The 19,301-nt window shown below is 56.2% G+C and overlaps 8 protein-coding genes across 8 annotated transcripts; 4 read left to right on the plus strand and 4 right to left on the minus strand.

Moving 5' to 3' along the window:
- Positions 1-66: 66 nt before the first annotated feature.
- B0I36DRAFT_135351 (uncharacterized protein) lies at positions 67-1,162 on the minus strand. The gene is made up of 3 exons (XM_046148279.1): positions 836-1,162; positions 524-781; positions 67-434 (listed from the first exon to the last, which is right to left on the minus strand). The coding sequence occupies exons 1-3, from the start codon at positions 987-989 to the stop codon at positions 226-228; spliced, it is 621 nt and encodes a 206-aa protein (XP_046012086.1). The 5' UTR covers positions 990-1,162; the 3' UTR covers positions 67-225.
- A 993-nt stretch (positions 1,163-2,155) lies between these two features.
- Positions 2,156-3,639, minus strand: B0I36DRAFT_350609 (uncharacterized protein; the record flags this gene model as incomplete). The annotated part of the gene is made up of 2 exons (XM_046156925.1): positions 2,156-3,526; positions 3,601-3,639. 2 exons carry the CDS (start codon positions 3,637-3,639, stop codon positions 2,156-2,158), a joined length of 1,410 nt encoding a protein of 469 aa, XP_046012087.1.
- A 450-nt stretch (positions 3,640-4,089) lies between these two features.
- B0I36DRAFT_135365 (uncharacterized protein) lies at positions 4,090-5,946 on the plus strand. The gene is made up of 5 exons (XM_046148280.1): positions 4,090-4,308; positions 4,373-4,443; positions 4,515-4,820; positions 4,918-5,209; positions 5,312-5,946. Exons 1-5 carry the CDS (start codon positions 4,275-4,277, stop codon positions 5,569-5,571), a joined length of 963 nt encoding a protein of 320 aa, XP_046012088.1. The 5' UTR covers positions 4,090-4,274; the 3' UTR covers positions 5,572-5,946.
- A 1,029-nt stretch (positions 5,947-6,975) lies between these two features.
- On the plus strand, positions 6,976-9,354 carry B0I36DRAFT_412119 (uncharacterized protein; the record flags this gene model as incomplete). The annotated part of the gene is made up of 1 exon (XM_046161957.1): positions 6,976-9,354. The coding sequence occupies one exon, from the start codon at positions 6,976-6,978 to the stop codon at positions 9,352-9,354; it is 2,379 nt and encodes a 792-aa protein (XP_046012089.1).
- Positions 9,355-10,903: 1,549 nt separating this feature from the next.
- Positions 10,904-13,015, plus strand: B0I36DRAFT_364278 (uncharacterized protein; the record flags this gene model as incomplete). Its single annotated transcript, XM_046158934.1, has 5 exons — positions 10,904-10,972; positions 11,041-11,166; positions 11,232-11,342; positions 11,854-12,717; positions 12,827-13,015. 5 exons carry the CDS (start codon positions 10,904-10,906, stop codon positions 13,013-13,015), a joined length of 1,359 nt encoding a protein of 452 aa, XP_046012090.1.
- Positions 13,016-13,448: 433 nt separating this feature from the next.
- B0I36DRAFT_364279 (uncharacterized protein) lies at positions 13,449-13,708 on the plus strand (the record flags this gene model as incomplete). The annotated part of the gene is made up of 2 exons (XM_046158935.1): positions 13,449-13,608; positions 13,686-13,708. The coding sequence occupies 2 exons, from the start codon at positions 13,449-13,451 to the stop codon at positions 13,706-13,708; spliced, it is 183 nt and encodes a 60-aa protein (XP_046012091.1).
- Positions 13,709-14,929: 1,221 nt separating this feature from the next.
- On the minus strand, positions 14,930-15,706 carry B0I36DRAFT_350613 (CAP domain-containing protein; the record flags this gene model as incomplete). The annotated part of the gene is made up of 3 exons (XM_046156926.1): positions 14,930-14,976; positions 15,136-15,416; positions 15,522-15,706. 3 exons carry the CDS (start codon positions 15,704-15,706, stop codon positions 14,930-14,932), a joined length of 513 nt encoding a protein of 170 aa, XP_046012092.1.
- A 1,663-nt stretch (positions 15,707-17,369) lies between these two features.
- B0I36DRAFT_246094 (general substrate transporter) lies at positions 17,370-19,042 on the minus strand (the record flags this gene model as incomplete). The annotated part of the gene is made up of 2 exons (XM_046150207.1): positions 17,370-18,678; positions 18,753-19,042. 2 exons carry the CDS (start codon positions 19,040-19,042, stop codon positions 17,370-17,372), a joined length of 1,599 nt encoding a protein of 532 aa, XP_046012093.1.
- Between the last annotated feature and the right edge of the window lie 259 nt (positions 19,043-19,301).

Here is a 19,301-nt window from a genome sequence, read left to right on the forward strand (position 1 = left end):
GTGCATTCAACCGTTTATCTAGCACCAACAAATCTACCCGGAACGCCAAGCTCGATCGAACCAATTGGGAAGCAAGATCAGCAACCAAGCAAGCATGAAGTACTGTGATAATCTTTCTAAAGCCTCAGAAGCCGGATAACGCCAGTCAACTGTAGTGACGCGAGGAGCAAGTCGTCAACCATTACTCCCCGCTGTCAAACGCGACGGACAGCACAGCCATCTCTCTTAGACGAGCTTGTTGATGGCGTCCTGCACGGGGGCAAGGCCCTCGGTAGCCAGAGTCTTGAGGTCAGCAGTAAGGCTGTTGATCTGGTCGACCACGCTGCCGGTAGCAGTGCCAACAAAGTCCTTGGAGATCTCGAGAACGGGAGCAATGGCGGGCTCGATGGTGTCGAGGAGATACTGGGCCTCCTGCTTGACGCCGGAGAGAGTGCCTGGCACAACGAACCATGTTAGCACGGCAGCATCCAAAGGTCAAACAGTGAGAGACCTGAAGCTGTGGTAGGGGGGAGCAGGGACATACTGGTCAGGAGCCCAGATGTCAGGGACTCAAGCGTGCTCTTGGCCTCGTTGACGAGGTCGGTAGTGTCTTCAAGCAGAGTGACCACGTTGCCCAGCTCAGCCTCGACGACGGGGGCCACAGTCTCCTTGAGCTGGCTCGTGACGAAGTTCTTGATATCGACGAACTCGTCGCCAACGGCGGTCAGGCTCTCTTCGAGCTGAGGCACAATGCTGCCGGTCAGAGTGCCGAGAAGAAGATTGGCTACATGCGAGGAAAAGTCCGCGAGGGTTAGCCATAGACCCTGCCTGCAGTGTACCGATCATACAAACTCACTGATATCCGTAAGCTGGGTCACGATGGTGTTGGCGGCGCTGTCGACGACTTGAAGGGTCTCATCTACGACGTTGACGCCAGTCTGGCGAGTCTTGACCATGGGACTGGCGGCGGCGAGGCCGGCGATGGCAGCGGTGGCGATAGAGAAACGCATTTTGGAGGGTGCTTGGGATAATGGACTGAAAAAGAAATGGAGGAAAGTGAGAAGTAGGAAAGGAACAGAGAAACTTCCAGGAAACGTTAGGAAATGCTTTTGAAAATTGATGCTGGTGAAGCCAAAGTTGAACAATCATGAGCGAATTGCGAATGCCCCCCTTTATACTTGTCTTGAGATCGTTTCTAGGGCTTTTACCCACGACTCGCCTCTTTGGACCGTGGTTGCGACCAACCTCCGTGCAGTAAGTCCGTTGTGGTGATTGTCGTTGTTGATCGGCAAGATGATCGCCGGTCTATGTTTAACGAGCTGCAGGAACCATAATGGCCAGGAATAGTAATCCATGGACAACAGCTAGGGCTGATGACAATGTTCGCCCAAAACAAGGGAAAATTTGCCACCATTCTACTGCGAGCGCTTAACAGTTCTGCGTTATTCCTTGCAGCGTCAAAATGCTATAAAGGCGCGGTCCCATAAGATTGCCTTCGCATGCGTGTACGACAATCGTTCCGCGGAGCATTCTCGGGCAATTATGTTGTCTATAATGCTATGCACTCTGATATACCCGCCAATGACTTCAATGAATCCACGTTTTTCTCAAGCTGGCCCGACGGAGGGTCCGGCGCATAGACAATGGGCCGGTGAATGCTGCAACGGAGAAGATGCCCCGCTCAGACAGGGACGTGTCCGGCCTCCACATCGACAGGGCTTCACTTGGCCAATCAGTAACGTTGGTAGTGCTTACTGGAGAGTGGCCACTCATTGAGGCCAAGGATCGCACCATTCCAGATCTTGCACTAATAGAGCTCCTTTGGACAATTCTTCGCCGACTTGTCAGCTGGGGGTGCGATGTTTAGCTGCGAACTCAGTCCGACTAGGCTCATGGGGCCAGGAGCTTCCGGGCTAGGCGTGTGAAAACTGTCGATCTCTCACAGCGCTGGAAAGGAAAGGTCTCCAATACCTACTTGATCTGGGTCAGCAGGATGATCAGTTACTGAAAAGAAATGCCCGACCCCGACACTAGTGCTTCCCAGTTTGGGATCGAGCTGGCGATGGCATTATGTCTCATGCTGCAGGTACGACGATCACCCCCAACGAAGTCACATCAGCCTTTAGGACAGCAACACAGGCAGCCAGGAAGCGAACCACGCTCGTGCTGGCCAATTTCATGCCCAGCTAGCAACACCGCCAGCAGTCAAAGACTGTGCCCAGTGCATCACGACCCCGTCCAGAACGCGTACGTGCCAGCGAGGACCATCTCCAAAACACTTGTAAGTCTGGTACAAAGTGTCCAGCAGGCTGTCAAACGCATCAGCGCCCCCAGCAAATCCTTCCTCGTGCCCGCCTCCGCCTTCCCCTTCCCCTCTGACCTGGCGTTGCTTTTCCACCAGACTCCGCCTCGCGCCCGCACTCAGCACCGCAAAGATGTCATCCCCCACAATCGCACGCACACGCTGCTCTGCGGCCAGGGGCGACAGCCACTCCCTGGCCACCTCGCCCTGCTCGGCGTACTCGCGCTCCACGAGCTGCTGCATCTCGCGGGTCCAGTTGAGCACGTTGCGATGGTCGGTCGCTATTGCGCTGGGGTTGTCGACGAACCAGTCGACGAGACCCTCGTCTGCACTAGCAGGGTCGCTCCCCGAGGAATGGCCAGGCGGGGAGTCTTGGTCGCTGCTATGGCTACTGCTACTGCTGCTGCTGCTGCTGCTGCTGTTCCTGTGAGCACCACCGCGCCGCGGCGCCCCAGCAAAGAATGCATTGAGCAGAGATATCAGGCCCACGATGCGCAGCCTCGCCTCATGGGATCTCGTGGTGGAGACGATCTCGTGGATGTCGAGGCCGTGCCTTTTTCTCACTGCCTGCGTGGCGCGGGCGTTCATGCTTTGCGGCGAGGCCACGGCTGGGCCGGCGAACGTAGGATGGTCCGCGCTTGCGGTAGTTGACGGCACACCGGAATGGGCTTGCTTGACCGCTGCATCGTGCGCGGCAAAGGCACGTTCGAGGACGTACCATGTCAGCCGGCCTCCGAAGGTGTATGCTCCCTGTCCGAGAAACGGGAGCATTTCGGCGGGCGGGCCGATGATGCTCAAATACAGAAACGGGTCTGGGTAGATGATGCTACGCGCATGGGAGTTTGTCGTCTCCCACGGGAGACTGATCGGCGAGAAACGAGTGTTGGACTGCAGTATCGCGCGGTGCTCTGCCCTCGGAAACTCGACGGCGACGCTTTCACGACCGCGGTGCACAGCTGCGGCTGCTCCCGACTGCCTGCTCGGCCGCTGCGAGGTTGATGTTGCCTGCACGCTCGCATGGCCAGCGGGCTGCATTTCCTGCCCGTCCACGTCGCCGAGGCCGGCAATCCGAGCCGCATGGACTATCCTCTCCCGGAGCTGGGGCCGGTCATCGGCCTGCATCTCATACAGCAAGTCCCTCACGGCATCTTTGAGTTGCTCGTGGCTCGCCTGCAGCTCGCGCTGGGCTTCCGCCTGGCGCTTCCGGAAGGCGCTTTGTGCGTGCCGGGCGCGCTCGCGACGTCTCTGAGCACGAAAAAGTCCGTTAGCCTTTCCCGCCGTCCAGTTCGACGTTTCGTGTGGAGGAAGGCAGGGATTACCTTGAGCTCCGCTTCCGCATCGCCATCTTCGAGCGGCATGTTTGTGTGACTTGGGCTGTGCTTCTTTACCAAGCAAGGATTCCGCTGTAGGGTTTGCTTTCTCGAGGCTGTGTGCCTCCTTCTTTTGCCGAGAGTGATGTGATGTTACCTGATGTTACGTGATACTACGTGATGGGAGGGTATTTGTCAGCTTCGCACCCTCTCGTACGGGCGCTAGTTGCGCACCGTCAGCACGGAAAGTGGAGACAAAAGCTTCCCCAGTCCCATGAACGGGACGCCTGCTGGGAAGTCAGTACACCGTGATGACCGCAAACTTTTTCCGGTATGCAAATCAGCCGCTCTAAAAGAGTCCCCATATTCAGGTCGGTGAGCTTTTACCGCAGGATGACTAAAACCTTGTGGTCCGGCCCGCACCGATCGGATGAGCCCTTGGATGAGGGCAGCAGGGTCTAGAATCCTAGATCGTCTCGGCGCATGACAACCTCTGCGTCTCTGGGCTACAAGAGTCCGCCAGCGTCTCAGAGTATATAAGACGAAAGGGCCCGAGGTAGAAGTAATCCTTTCCAGAGCGACCAATACATCATCAACTCAAGATCAACAGCTGCCAGACACATTCCAACAAAGCGCTGCACTTTTATTAAACGAACCCAAAGTCAACTTCAGGAACCAGCACCATGGGCAAAGTGGTCATCGCAGCGGGAGGCTCAGGCAAGGGAGCACCAGCCTCAAGTTCACGCTCGTACATTTTCTGACCATGGTGATCACTGTATAGCTCTGGCCCGGGTCATCATCGACAAGCTGGTCGCAGACGACAAACACGACATTCTTGCCCTTGTCAGGAGCGTACGTGAGCGATCATTCTAGCGGCAACGGTAGTCTTGTCAGACCCTCACTTACCCACCCGCTTGCTCTAGGACATCAACAACTACCCCTCACTTCCCCGTGTCACGTGGGCGCAGACGACGTACGAGGACAAGGCCGAGCTCGCCGAACTGTTCCGGGGCGCAATAGCCGTCCTCAGCTTCGTCGGCGTCCTCGACCCGGAGGCCCAGCTGGAGAAGCGCCTCGTCGATGCGGCCGTCGAGGCTGGTGTCCCGCGGTTCGCCCCCAGCGAGTGGGCAATGGGCAAGAACCTCGAGACCGCCATTGTCAACTATTCCTGGTACGCCGGGAAGCTGGCGATGCGCGAATACCTGCGGGAGCTGAACGCCAATGGAAAGGTCTGTCTCTGCTTGCTTACCGGCATTTGTCACAGCATGGACCCCGCTGGATGAGCATGTAGACTAACAGCGCCGCGCGTACTATGTGTATCCCCAGGTCATCGAGTACTGTCTCTTCCAACCCGGCATCTTTCTCGAGTTTCTGAGCTGGCCCCACCGCGCAAACAAGCACATCGCCCCCCTCCCGGGTCACATGTTGATCGAGGAGCACCGCATCATCGCCATGGAGGGCCACATGGACGACGAGTTCTCCCTGACCTCGGTCGAGGACATCGCGGCCGTCGTCGCGGGCGCGCTCGACTACAAGGGCGAGTGGCCGGTATATGGCGGCATCAGCGGCCAGCGGCTCACGTACCATGATGTGCAGAGGATTGGTGAGAAAGTTCGTGGTAGGTACCAAAACAACACCACCACATATGAAACGACCTGATCATGCACATGGTCGAAATAGAAGAACCGCATTGGACTAATCGTTAAACGCCACCACTCAGGGAAATCATTCCAGATTGATCTCGTCAAGAAGGAGGACCTCGAAGCGAATGTCATCAAGGTCGATGGCCTCAGGACGCTCGAGATCCGTGCAATCCCAAAGGACCAGTGGGAGTCTTTCACCAAGATTGCGATTATCGGCACGCTGCTGTCCATCCACAAGGGAGGCTGGAATGTGCCGGGCACGTGGAACGAGCTGCTGCCGGAGCTCAAGTTCGTCCAGCTCGAGGAGCTTGCACAAAGGCTATGGGGCAAGCAGTAGATTGGCAGGACGCAACGCGGTAAAGATCTGCAAGAGCTGGCAATAGTGTCGTGGGGCTAGAGATGGGAATCGTGCGGGTCGCGGCCGAGTGTTTGTTGGTGCTGGCCAGGACGGTAGGGCAGTCTGTGAAGATAGGCCGAACATGTTTTAATGGGGATGTTGAATCGTCCGTGCCGTCGGCTAATTCAAGCCCGCCAGTCTCTTCTGCCAATTTCACAAGCCTATTTAGTCAGCGTGTCGTCGTTGGCTCGCCGTGTGTCGGAGCCGAAGGAGAGTCCCACCTCGACAGCTACTTCGGCTGAGCCCGATCGAGATGCGACCCTCTAAGCCAGATTGAGAGCTACCCCAGCCGCACGACAATGCCAAATCAGCTCGAGCAGCCATGTCATGTTCTGGATTTAGCCACATGAAACAGACAACAGACGGTGGCTAGGTAAAACGTGACCCAGCTGCTGAGGCGTAGCGGGTGGACTGCTATCCTTTCAGTCGTAGTTGCGCGCTAGTGGAGTTTAGCTTCAGGCCCCTTAATTTCACAAATCAGGCGCCGCTAGTCCAAGGCTGGCTCTGGCTTCAGCGGGTTTCGATTATCACGTTGGTGCGCCAGTTCGTGTGTAGGAGGCCGGTCATGTGAAAGCCCTATTCATCCAGCCCTTGCGCTCAGCTTGCCGATCTGATGATCACCGCCAGGGTCGCGAAAGATCAACCATCAATGTTCGGACGACAGGTGATCGGCGAGAGCAGCATATCAAACACCATGATATAGTCGTTTTGATGTATTCCAGAAAGCGCGCGCCGTTGACCTGACGTAAGGTACCCGAACCCAGATGCTATTCTTGGCTGCGGTCATACTTGAGATCAATCACACGTTGTGGCGCCCTCTTGCCACGCTCCCCACGAACTACGGCGTTAGCTCGGCACGCTTATCAGCGCCTCATCTCAGCTCGGCCGCCTGCCCCTGGCAAAATGCCCTCTTTGTTGCTTTTCAGATGTCCTTTTGGACAGGGAAGGGACCGCAACCGGGTGGAGAGGCGTTCTTGCTTCGCCTGAGTAGCGCATCGTGTCAGTACACTGCCAGCACTGCTATGACAGTGAGGTCCTAGAGTGGCGCCGTGCCGCGCTGGTAGCTGCAAGCTGAGACGGGTCACGAAGCGCCTCGCCGTTGAGATCTGGGTGATGTCGAGGGTTGTGCCGTGGGTTTCAAAAGAAGCGGACGTCCGCCCATTGAGGGCTCCGCCTGTTGGATCACTGCGCCTGCATGCACTCTTTTTTTCTCGTTTGAAAGCACGGCTAGTCGGCTGTAGACGTTGCCTGACGCGCAAACTGCGTCCGGATACACACTCATTTGTCAAAAAAGAACCTATCCTTGATTCCGTTCCTTAATAATCGATCCCAACACTCATTACCATGTTCCGCAACACCGCCCTGGCCGCTTTGGCTGCCACCTTCATTGCCCAGCCGGTGGCCGCGACCTATTACGAGCAATGCTCCGTCATCCCGGGTCCCAACATCGTGGAGAACCCCTCGTGGGAGACTTCCATCAATGGCTGGCAGTACTCGTGGTACGCCGCCGACTCTGATCGTGTCAAGGACGCCAGCCAGGGCACCTACGCGATCAGCATCCCCAGCGACCAGCCCAAGGGTTACTTCTGGCAGACCCTCACTGGCCTCACTGTCGGCGAGAAGTATGACTTCTCCATCGACTGGAAGGGCAAGTGGTCGAGCAATGCCCCCTCGTGGTCCCAGCGCGACTGCAGGGTCGGCATCTTTTACGACAAGCTCGCGATTGCCAACGCCATCACCTACAAGGAGTACACTGTCAAGAAGAGCTCCAACTCGTGGGTCACTCTCAAGGGCAGCTACGAGGTCACCAAGGCCAGCATGACGCTGTACATCTATTCGTCTTGCACGGACGACTACGGCCCGGCCCTGTACTCGCGCTTCGACAACGCAAAGGTGCGCAAGCACGATGGCGAGATTGTCTGCCCATCGTCGACCTCCTCGGTTATTTCTACAACATCCAGCAGCACCAGCAGCAATATCTATCCCACGCTTACTTTGTCTACCTCAACTTCAGAGAGCTCGTCTTCGACTGTGAGCGACATCTCGTCGACCTTGGTTACGAGCACCTCGTCCTCGGTCTCTTCAGATGCCGCCAGCAGCACCTCTTCCGTCGAAACTTATCCTACCCTCACTAGCTCGACTGACAGCTCCATGAGCACGCTGTCGAGTTCGACAGACAGCTCCATGACCAGCAGCACCTCGTCCGTCGAAACTTATCCTACTGTCACGAGCACGATGTCGAGTTCGACTGACAGCTCGATGGTCAGCTCGACTGAGACCTACTCTTCTCAGAGCACGTACTCGGACACGGTTGTGTCCTCAGCCACAGAGACATATCCCATTACTTCCCTGACGTCCACGGAGAGCTATCCGACTCTGACCATGTCCAGCACGGACAGTTCCAGCTACGCGGCCTCCACTCAGTCACTCACCACTGACAGCAGTGTAACATCATCGACTATGAGCAGCAGCGACATCTACCCCACGATTACTTTGTCTACGACGTCGTCTTCAGAAAGCCTATCTTCAACCGTGACCAGTAGCGATATCTCTTCCACCCTGGCTACGAGCACCTCGACCTCAATCTCTTCGGATGCCGGGAGTACCACCTCGTCCGTTGAGAGCTACCCTACTCTCACTAGCACGAGCTCGAGCCTGTCTTCGACTGTGAGCAGCAGCGACATCTACCCCACGATTACTTTGTCTACGACGTCGTCTTCAGAAAGCCTATCTTCAACCGTGACTAGTAGTGACATCTCATCCACCCTGGCTACGAGCAGCTCATCGGTCTCCTCGGATGTCTCCACTAGCACCTCATCTGTCGAGACCTATCCTACGCTCTCTAGCACACTGTCGACTTCGACTGAAAGCTCTTCCCAAAGTACATATTCGGCCATCACCACCTCCTCAGATGCTGCCACCACGTCTTCCACCGTGTCGAGCACAACTGATACTTACCCAGTCATCACTCTCTCTAGCACGACATCTTCTGCCGATGTGACCTCCAGCACAGTGACCACCTCCTCTGATATCTCGACCTCGTCCGCAGCCGTGACCACTTCTTCTGCGCCCTCCAGCAGCACAGATACTTACTCCGTGATCACTCTGTCCACTACGTCGTCCGGGACTGATACGTACTCCGTAACCACCCTGTCGACAACCTCTGAAACTGCATCCGCTACAACCTCGAGTGATATCACTAGCAGTACTGCTTCGACTACCTCCAGTGAATCTACCACCAGCAACGCTTCGACCACCTCGAGCGATATCACTTCCAGCACTGCTTCCGTTACCACGTCGGACGTGACAACCAGCACTGCGGCCGCCACGACCTCCAGTGACATTAGCAGCAGCACCGCTTCGTCCACCTCGAGCGATGTTACTTCCAGCACTGTCTATCCCACCTCGTCCGCTCCGTCCAGCACAGCCTCGACCACCGAGTCGTCATCCACCACCACAAGCTATCCCGCCTCTACCATCAGCACTTCCTCATACGACACCTCCACCAGCGCTGCGGTCTCCAGCACGACCGCCGTGTACCCAACCACGCTGGCGACCACGACCTCGGCGCCCGTCAACACTTACCCCGGCGGTGGCGAGGTGTACCCTACCGCCACGTACCTGGGCACGAGCAGTGATGCTGTGAGCACCACTGAGCCTGTTGGCGCGTATCCCACCAAGTACAAGGCCAAGTGTGGCGGCAAGCGACGTATGGCGGCATGAGGCATTGCCTTGCTGTAATACATGCTTTTAGTCCTAGTGCTGTATTTGCATCCAGCTGCTCGTGCGCCAAACAGTCCATGCCTGACTTCAAACCTTATTATTGTCGGCAGCTCTAGCTCCAGCGCAGCGCGGGCAGCAGCTGTTGCCATGAAGGCTGTTGGTCTACGGGTAGTCTTCTGCTCTGCAGCTGGGACGAGCTTGATAAATCGTGTCAAGCAAACGCATGCATTCTGTCGCGGTGAAAAGCTTGGTCTGATTGGTTTTCCGAGCAGTCTTCTTTTGGCGCACAGTCTTATAATTAGTAATGGTAACTCGAACTTCTAATGTATATATTCTTTGCTTTTTACTCTTGGCCCCAGCCGACTTCTTTCACCCTCTGGTTCATTAGGTAACTCTCCACGTCTCGCCCTCATCAGCTCTTCAGTAAGGTGAGCTGCCAAGATGTAGCCACGCCAAACGACCCCGGCCAAGGGCCGTAGAGAGGCTTAATCGTGTTGAAAATGGAGTTCACTGAGTCGTCATGGGTGATATTGCCCGCCATCACGTGGCGTTTGAGGGAGAAGCTAAACACAGGCTCGATGGTGGTCTTGTTGGCCAGTTGCGTGCTGGTCGAAAACCGGCCCTTGGTCAGTGCGTTGCGGATGCTAGATGCAATGCACAAGGGAAGAATTGTCTCGCTTGTATATCTGGAATTAAAGATTCGGGACTCTCGTGGATGGCTTGGCAAATATGAAGCTGGCAGTATCAGGGCACGAGGCATCGCGAATCACCCTGCAGATCTGGAGCTCTCGCCGAATGCCTCCAGCGGTTGGTTAGTCGCGGAGGTGTAAGCAAGCACGGACTTGATCCTGTGCTGCGTGGTGAGCCACTGATTGGCCGGAAGCTTGAGGTCAGCGTGGATGTCTGCGTGAGTGCCCTTGCTGAAGGTGCCACCTCGAAACTTCTCCAACATGGTGGCAAGCTGGCGTTCCATGAGGAGATGCGTGTACATCTGTCTCGTTAGACGCCTCGCCTTCTGCAGCTCTGTTAGAGAGGACCAGGAGTTCAGTGAACTCAGCACCAACCCCGTGCTGCAGGATCTTGCAGGATGAGCTCTTGTCCCGGTAAATCGCCCAGGTCAGAATGGTGCCAATGCGCTTGGGTAGCTTGTCGTGCATGTTGCTGAAGACAAGCAAGGTCGCGAAGGCGGCGTCCTTTGCTGTCATGACGACCGTGTAACGCCTACCGTTGTGCATCATGGTAATCTTTGCAAGTGATGTGAGCTTGGAAACGGTCACCTCGCTCATTGATCTTCGCTAATCTGTACAGTTTGCCAGCCGCTCACCAATGTCGCCACCTTGAGGGTAATCAGCTAGCCGCATTCGTCTCCGTTCTTTGGCCGTGGTGGCTTTGTCGCTCTTCCTGGTGAAAGCGACTTCCTCAGGCGGGTCGACGCTAGTACCATCATGATCCATCGCCCGCAGCACCGCCAGTAGGCCTTGGATCACCTCATAGCTGATATAGTTGTGTGAAGAGTGATTGGATCAGCGAAATGCCTTGGGCTGCGACCATGTTCGCCTACTACCTGGCTGGCTCGGAATACATTGTTAACCCTCTCCTGTTTGGCTGGGCCAACGTCGTCTGCTAGCGCGGTGGTGCCGATGCCCTCCGCAGTGTCGTCCTCACCTCGATGATGCCTTTGCACAGATCCTCTACACGTTCTGGGGTATCGTGCTGTTCCCGGCCAACAAGGTGCCGTACTGGCGCGATGGATATATCAGCATGTTTGTCGTTATGACTGTCATGTTTGGCCTGCTATGGGTTGTGCTTTGGGTAAGTAATCTCCCTCCTTGACCCGTTGCGACGTCGCTTACTAAACGACCGCTTCTGCAACATAGCTTGATCGCCGCACTGCAAAGCAGTATCCTGATGCCGCCGCCTTTGATACGGCCGAGGTTGTCGTGGCTACCGGGGACGAGAAGCCAGAGCAGGTCAAGATCGTGCCCAAGGTGGAGTTCTGAGGGCAGACGAGGATATCTCAGGCCACACAAGAAGGGAACTCAGGATTGCCTCGCAGGATTCGGGAGACGAGAATAACGCAGCTTGGCCAACCGATACAGCGTGTATGCCGGGGCATAAAATTAGCCTGATGTTCAATCATTGGATTTCATGATACGCCGTCCGCATGCAGAAAGCGTGGTTGAGGCCCACCGTAACCTCACGATGTGGAGTCTCTGCCTACATACGCTCGGGCTATGATTGTAGGTCCGCCTGTAGACAGAGTGGGTAACACTGGACGCCAAGAAATGTCTGCCTGTTCTGTGCCAAATGTGGCACTGGAGAGAACGGCCCCCTTTTCAACACAGCTTCATTGTCCCAAATTTTTGTGACACCTACGAGACACTCCTTCACAGCGGACTTTGCGCATGCTTAGTGTCAAGGCAAGCTCGCCGCGTACATCGAGAACCCCTAGCCGCATGGGCCTGCCGGCACCACATCTGGACCACGTATTACCGCGAGGTCGAGCGCCCGTGGCTTCGGTACTGCGCCAATCAAGACACGAGCACCGAATGGAACCTAGAGATCGACGAGGGGCTGGCCTTGGTCTGCAAGCAAGTGTACCAGGAGACGCAGCCATGCATCCGTGCTGCCCTGGACCTGCACGTGGTGTATTCGCTGTCAGCGCCGCAACAGCTCGCACAGCTTCCCGATAGAGATCTCAGAAAGGACATTCGGAATGTCATCTTCCACATCGCGGCGCCCTCAGAACAGATGCGCATGTTCTGCTACGACAGGCCTCCGAAACGGCCTTTCAAGCTCCATCGGTTCCCTAACCTCGACACTTTCACTGTCTGGGTACCTATACACGTCCCCATTCAGGAGCTCATTCCGCCACCGTCGCGTACCGGGTCGTCCCGGCTAAGGACGACATTCTACGACCTGATGCCTGGTTGGCAAGAGAGCGAAGAAGCGTCGGAAGAGCATCTGGAAATGGCGTGTGCCACTTGTTGCGCAATGAGGAAGAAGGAAAAAGCAGCGCTCTGGAGGAATCGGTACGGTGCACAGGAACTCATCGATTTCGTGAGCCGCTTTGGACGGGGTGGCTGGCTCAGTCGCATCGTAGATCCGGAACGCCATCCCGAGCCACTGACTCTGGATCCGGACGACGACCCCGAGAACATGGGGTCCGAGTGGGACGCGTACGACGAAGACGGAGAAGGGCAGTACGGCGATGATGTTGATGATGATCCAAACAGGCTCGACAAACTCCGGGCTATCGCTGCCAATATGCACGTCATGATTGAATGTGAATTCTGGGCAACACGACCAGGAGAAAACCACAATGGGGACATGACCAACAACGTCGATGGTCGACCGGCACTTGTAAGAGTGGACACGCGGCGAAAAGAGATTGTCGAAGCGAGGGTGTTGCGATGGGAAGAGGACGGCGTGAGAGAGGATCAGCAGCGAGAAGGAGACTAGTGATAGCCAGAGCAGTTTGACTATAGAGGTCTACTACAGTATTAAGCACACCGATGCTGAAAGCTCCAGGCCGAAGCGGCGCCGGCTCAACTTCGCGTGCAACTACTGCCGCAGCCGCAAGACGCGGTGTTATGAGGGCCACCCGTCGTGCCGGGCCTACACTGATGCCGGCGTCGCCTGTGTCACGCAGGACAGATAGAGGAGACAGGGAAGGCTTTTACAGGTATCTGGCCGGGGTCTTTGGGGTCCTGTGAAGCAACCCCGTCCCCGCTCGGTCGGCAAGTGGAGGACCAGGCCGTGGCTCCCCCGCGCAAATGAAGCATGGACGGGGAAGCGCCGCGACCGCCTGTGGAGAAGGCCTGAAGGCTTGGCTGCCCATCTCCAGGTTTGGCTGAGACTGCCAACGCGTTCCCCATGGGGACCCCGGCTGCCATATGGTGCATGCATCCAACAAGGTCTTGGATGCAGATAGCCAACAAGACATATAACTGGCGATCCCTGCCGACCATTTTTGTGGACTTGTGCTCGTTGTCTTCCATCCTCTGTTGTGGGCAGTCCCGTTAGATACTCGATCACCCTCCAGGTCCCCTTTTCTGCACATACTCAAAATCATCCTCTTCCGTCCATCCAGGATGGACAAAGCCGCCGACATCCATGTCGAGAACGCCGCGGCGTCTGCCGACAGCAACTCGCTCGAGAGTGGTGATGCCGGCAAAGGCCAGGTCGGCACCATTCGCCTCTTTCAGGACAACGACGTCGTACTCGTTCCTACACCTACAGAGGACCAATTGGGTAAGACAGCATTACCATCTTGCATTTCGTGCACTTTAAAGGACGACCTATTAACAAGGACGATGTCTGCTTTGCAGATCCTCTGAACTACGCGCCGTAGAAGAAATGGGCGGTCCTTATCCTCGTATCCGCCTACAGCTCGAATGCAGTTATCCTAAGCTCTAGTATCGGCGCCATTTTCACCGTTGTGAAGCTTAACTACCCTGGGTAGGACATATAGGCCCTCGACCTCATAATATATCCGATGCTCTTGATAGGACTTAGGAACCTTATCTCCAGACCCCTTACCTTAGCTATCGGCCGGCGACCCGTCTTTATTACTTCGCTCGTTATTATTACCCTAGCTAGGCTCTGGTATGCTGTGTCCACTAGCCTCACGAGCTATATTACCCGTAAGTATGCTCTTGATAGGGTAAGCGACTTTGCGGGGCCGCTAAAGGACCTTATCGCTAATATACTAGAAGTAAACCTCTAGCGGTAGCCTATCCGCGATCGTGTTCCGCTTACGTAGTAGGTAAAGGGCCGTATCAGCCTGGCTGGAGACGCGGCCTATGCTATTTCGCTATATGCTGCGTACGGCGCCGGTATGTTAATCTGTGATAGCTTCTTTATCGGCTAGAAGTTGTACTGCGTGGATTTAGCCGATACTATAGCCGTCTAGAAGGCCCTGGCGGCATATGAGGACTGCTAGCGCGAGCATACGATAACCAGGCCTACTTTACCGGTCGCTTGGATCATTACGCCCCATTCCCGCTCGGATTGATCCGGGATACCGTTCACGACTGGACACCATTCTTGCAGTGGCAGGTGGGCGATAGGAATCCGCGGGACATTATGGCCCAGTTGGACGTGATGGGGAAGGGAATAGTTACGTAGATATATATAATAGTGTTGTGCGAGCTGGAGAATGATCAGGCTTTGGGAGTTTTAATGCTGGTCGATGTTTTACTCATAAGCCCGCGCATTATTTTATCATCACTGATGTATTTATGGTTGAACATGAGGCACATAGCTAGGCTCGGGATTTCATACGAAATTGGATGTCTATGACCTGTTCTATATATCTTGAGCCTCCAAGAGGAGTCCGTCCAAGTAAATTGTATGTAAAGCGAAGAAAGGTCAAGGTCTAACCCTGAGCAAGGGTTAGAGAAAGGAGAAAGGATTGAAAGCGAACGTGAGAAGGTGAGATAAGCCATAGTACGGACCTGCTCATCGCGCGTGCAAATCTGGAGCCAGGTGTCGATCCATTTCCCAAGTGTTCAATCTGCCTCCACAATGAATGGATGCGGTATTGCCACTGGGTATCGCGTGGTCGACCAATTTATTTGGGCCTGGGGACGTTGTTGGCGAACTGGCCCTCGTAGTTGCCTATTTGTGAAGACACAAGATCAGCAAAGCGAAAGTCGTTGTCCGTTGTGCTCTTTTCCCTCTTTTCGCATTGCTTCTAGTGAGCTGCTTCAAGCAGCCCATCCGAGCGCCACAGGATATCGAAGAGGACTAGAGAGAATGGGGAAAGAAATCACCTACCTGGCGCCTTGTAGTTGCACTCGAAGAAGTAAGCCTTGCCATTGTCGCACGTCTTGTAAGCGCAGCCAACCTCGGTCGTGCCCTTCCACACAACCTGGGTGAAGTGGCCGAACGAGCCGAAGTTGGCCATGTTTGGCGTCGCCTTGCCGTACTCGTTCTTGAAGCTGCCAATCTCGCCGGCGTACCAGCTCTTGCCGATCATGTCGCCCATCTGGCCCACCACGTCCGGGGCGCTGCCCGACCAGCCGACCCAGCCAAGGTTCTGACCGTAGGTGCCCTCACTGTGGTGGTTGGAGGACGGTAGTCAGTATCTATTTCCGTGGCGGTCGAAGGGACGCGCACTGGTGAAGTCAAAATTGACGGGCGATCCGTTTGGGTAAACCTACACCTTGTGCTTGAACTCGCAGGAGTTGGTGTGGTCCTGGGCGATGCTAGCCAGCGAGGCGCTCCACTTGAGAGCGGGAGAGCCGTGCAGGGCGCGTGCGATGTTGTGAGCGTCCATGACGACCTGCTGGAAGGTCACAGCCATTGCGGTCGTGGCACCGCCGAGAATGATCAGGGAGGCCTTCATGGTGATGGTGGGGAGGGCTGTCGTTGCTGCTTCGTGGACGTAGAATGAAAGAGTGGCGGAATGTCTGCGGGAGAGGAAGCTGATGATGCTGATGATCTGGAAGGTTCTTATTGTCAAACAGGGAGCGGATGCTGGATGGCTTTATAGACTTGTCAATTCAAGAAGCCCGAAACGGGCCAAGGCCGTCAAGAACGGGATGCTACGATCGGCAAGACTCAAACTCCGAACAATCCATCGCTGTCCCTCAAGAGGGCGGGTTCAATAGGACAGGTACACGCGTTGTTCCAATGCTGAGGACGACTAGGGGAAGTTCACAATGTGGAAGGACGGAAAATGCAACCTCCCTCGGCTGTAGCGTGAGCAGGCATGCAGGCCTGGTAAGAACTTATCGTCTGCGGGAGCTGGACCAGCCCAGGTCTGGGCAGCTGGCACACATTAGAGATACTACGCCAACAATAAAATGATGGCTGATTGTCGGACTATTGCAGCGCTCCCTACTACACATCTGGGAATGACGCTAGGACTTTGGCTCATTGCCCAGTTGGATGCCAGGGCGTCCGACGTCGAGGCTCCGGACCAGAGTATGCCTCGGGGCAGTTCAAATTACCCTAGCCCTGTCGCTGAACAGGGTGGTCTTCCCAGGACAAGTAACAACGGGCACCATCGAAAACGCACACGGGCCAGTTAGGATGGCCTGTCAGCCACAACTACAATTGTGGAGTGTAACATGCCCCCTTTCCGGCCACGAGAACGCTTGGCTGTCAGCCTTATAGTTATTTCGTCATACCACCCTGTTGGTGCATCTGGCTCATCTGCGTCCGCAGGCCCGATTTTGTCGAAGGCGGGATTCCCTGCCTGGATACTCACTGTGCCTATCCACTCTCAATGTAACGCGGCGACCCAACCGCCGAACGGACCCAGTCAGTCCCCGAAGTGCCAGCGACCGACGCATCAGTCCCAGTACGACACGTGGGCTTGGACCACGACCGCCTTAGCATGAACAGATTGATCAGAGGGTCGGCACGTGCGAGGACGTTCTGCAGAACTTGGTCAGAATCCTGCAGCCACTCTCCTGCCCCGGAACCAACACTTTTGTATGGATCTGGCCCGCGCCAAGAGCTGCGTGCCGCGCGCGGAGCTGACAAGTGCGCTCGACCACAATAAGCATAAGCACGCGTTTTCCCACGTTTCAAGTGTCGCTGCGCGTTGCTTGACTGTTATTTGTTCGATGGTGTTGGGGCATCCGTTATAACAAGGTTTCGGATATTCCTCCATCTACCAAAGGGCATTGGCATCTCCCGTAACAGTCATTCGCTTACCATTTTCCCTGTGCGAACCAGGCCCTCGATCACGAAGACGTAGCTCGGACGTGTCATACGTAAGCTCTCTTCTACCCCTGTAACGTTACTCTGTTTTCTAACCCAGTCAGCGGAGGCACGGAAACCATCGACATGTTAGAAATCAGCAATCATTCGTCACTCAAGTCTTAGTTCACGTAAGCATCAGCTTAGCGTCCAAACGATATGTTTTCTTACTTGTGACTTGCATCGGCTGATAACTCCCTGCCAGAGGATTACATGGAGAGTTCACGACTATTGAAGGCGTCTACACGGATGAGGGCCGTATATCCTGAAATATCCCGGAAGAGATCTAGTGTAGCCACCTACACCTCGGCCACCTTGGCATCGTGAGCAACATGGAGCGTGTTGAGCACCGTCTGGGCGCTGCGCTTCTCCAAGCTCTTCTTGACGGGGTCGGGCGCTTCGAAGACCTCGCTCAGCTCCTCGAGGGTGCGGTCCTTAGTCTCGGGCCAGAACAGATAGATGACGACAGCCTCGATGAGGTCCCAGAACACGAAGACCAGGTAGAAGTAGTAGCCGATGGCTGCAAAGGCCGGACCAGACGAGTACTGGATAACGGTCGAGGCGGCAGCGGAGGCGAGGTTGCCGACCGCGGTGCCCTTGGCGCGAGTGGCGGTGGGCAGCGTCTCGGCGATATACATGGACTGCAGGGGCGTCCAGCCGAAAGAGAAGACGATGCCAAAAATAAAGATGAAGGCGATGGTGGCGTTGGCGGCAGCGGACTGCGAGGGGTCGTCGGTGGCCATCTTGCTGGTGCCTGTAATAATGGCGAAGCACACCGAGGCAAAAACGATGGTGTACAACAGCAGCGGGCGGCGGCCAACGACATCTGTCATGCGCGCACCCGTGACAGCGCCGATAAAGGATAGCACCGGGTTGACGCCGTTCAGCGCCAGCACCTTGTGCTCGTCTGTGATGCCCGCGTTCTTGAGCATGGCGCCCATGTAGTAGCTCGACAGCGAGTTGCCGCTGATCTGCCCAAAGCACGCCATGCCGATGACGCAAATGAGGCGGCGCCGGGCGCTGTGGCTGTTCCAGAGCTCGCTATAGTCCCACCACCGCTTGTCGCTGGCGTCGGACTTGATCTGCTGGCCCATCTCGCGGAGCTGCAGCTGGACCATCGGGTGCTCAAGGCTGCCCTCGCCGTGGTACCTCGCCAGGATCTTGGCCGCCTCGTCGTACTTGTCCTGGGCTGCCAGCCAGCGGGGCGACTCGGGGATCAGGAACACGCCCAGGAACACGAGGCCCGAGGTGACCATCTGGATCCACACGGGGTAGCGCCACGCGTCCGGGCTCTCGAGGTAGGAACAGCCGTAGATAGTCCACGAGGCGATGATGGAGCCAATGTACCATGTGCAGTTGTACAAGCCCGTGATTGTGCCGCGCCAGCGTGGGTGCGCCATTTCGCTGACATATGTCGGCGCCGAGACGCAACAGAAGCTGACGCCAAAGCCCAGCAGGAAGCGGCCTCCCAGGAACTGGCTCAGCCCCCACGAGAGTGCCTGGACGATGGTGCCCACGATGATGAACATGGAGCCGGTCCACATGCCGGGCCTCCGGCCGAAGTAGTCGTTGATGGGGCCGGTGAAGAACACGGCAGCCACCGAGCCGCTGGACGTCGAAGACTCGTTAGCTTGAGCACAGAAGGCGTCAGAGAGTGAGATGACACCACGTCCCAAACTTACATGTTGTACATGGCGTTGACGATGCCGGCCTCGTGTCCCTCGAGCCCGATATTGAACACGGCCTGGTAGGACTTCATGACAATAATGCCGCCCATCAGACTGCCGTCGTAGCCGTTCAGGGTCCCGCACAGGTACGGGATGATGAGGACGAGGTAGAGGCTCAGCAGGCCCTTGCTCCAGGGCGAGTAGACCGTGTCGTCGACGCCGTGCGCAAGCTCCACGGCCGTATCGGCCACGCGGAGCGCTTCATCATTGTGGGAAGCCAATGGGTTTTGCTTCTCGGTGTCCATGGCTGAGGCAGCAGAAGATATCAGTGTCGAGGGATCAATGGTCTGCGGAACACTCTACACCGTGACCGCCGGGCGACGGTGAGAGGGAACAGGCCCGCTTAATATATGGGACGTGACACAACTGGCGCAGCTGGTACCGAAGCCAGGCCTGGGGCCGCGCTTGACGCTCGCAGCTCGCAGACCAGGGCACGGCAGAGGGTAGCATCCCCGTGGGGAACCTCTCTCCTGACATCTCCGCATTTATGGCTGTGTCGGGGAA

Source organism: Microdochium trichocladiopsis (assembly GCF_020744255.1).
Source record: "Microdochium trichocladiopsis strain MPI-CAGE-CH-0230 chromosome Unknown B0I36scaffold_6, whole genome shotgun sequence".
NCBI classification, from domain to species: Eukaryota; Fungi; Ascomycota; class Sordariomycetes; order Xylariales; family Microdochiaceae; genus Microdochium; species Microdochium trichocladiopsis.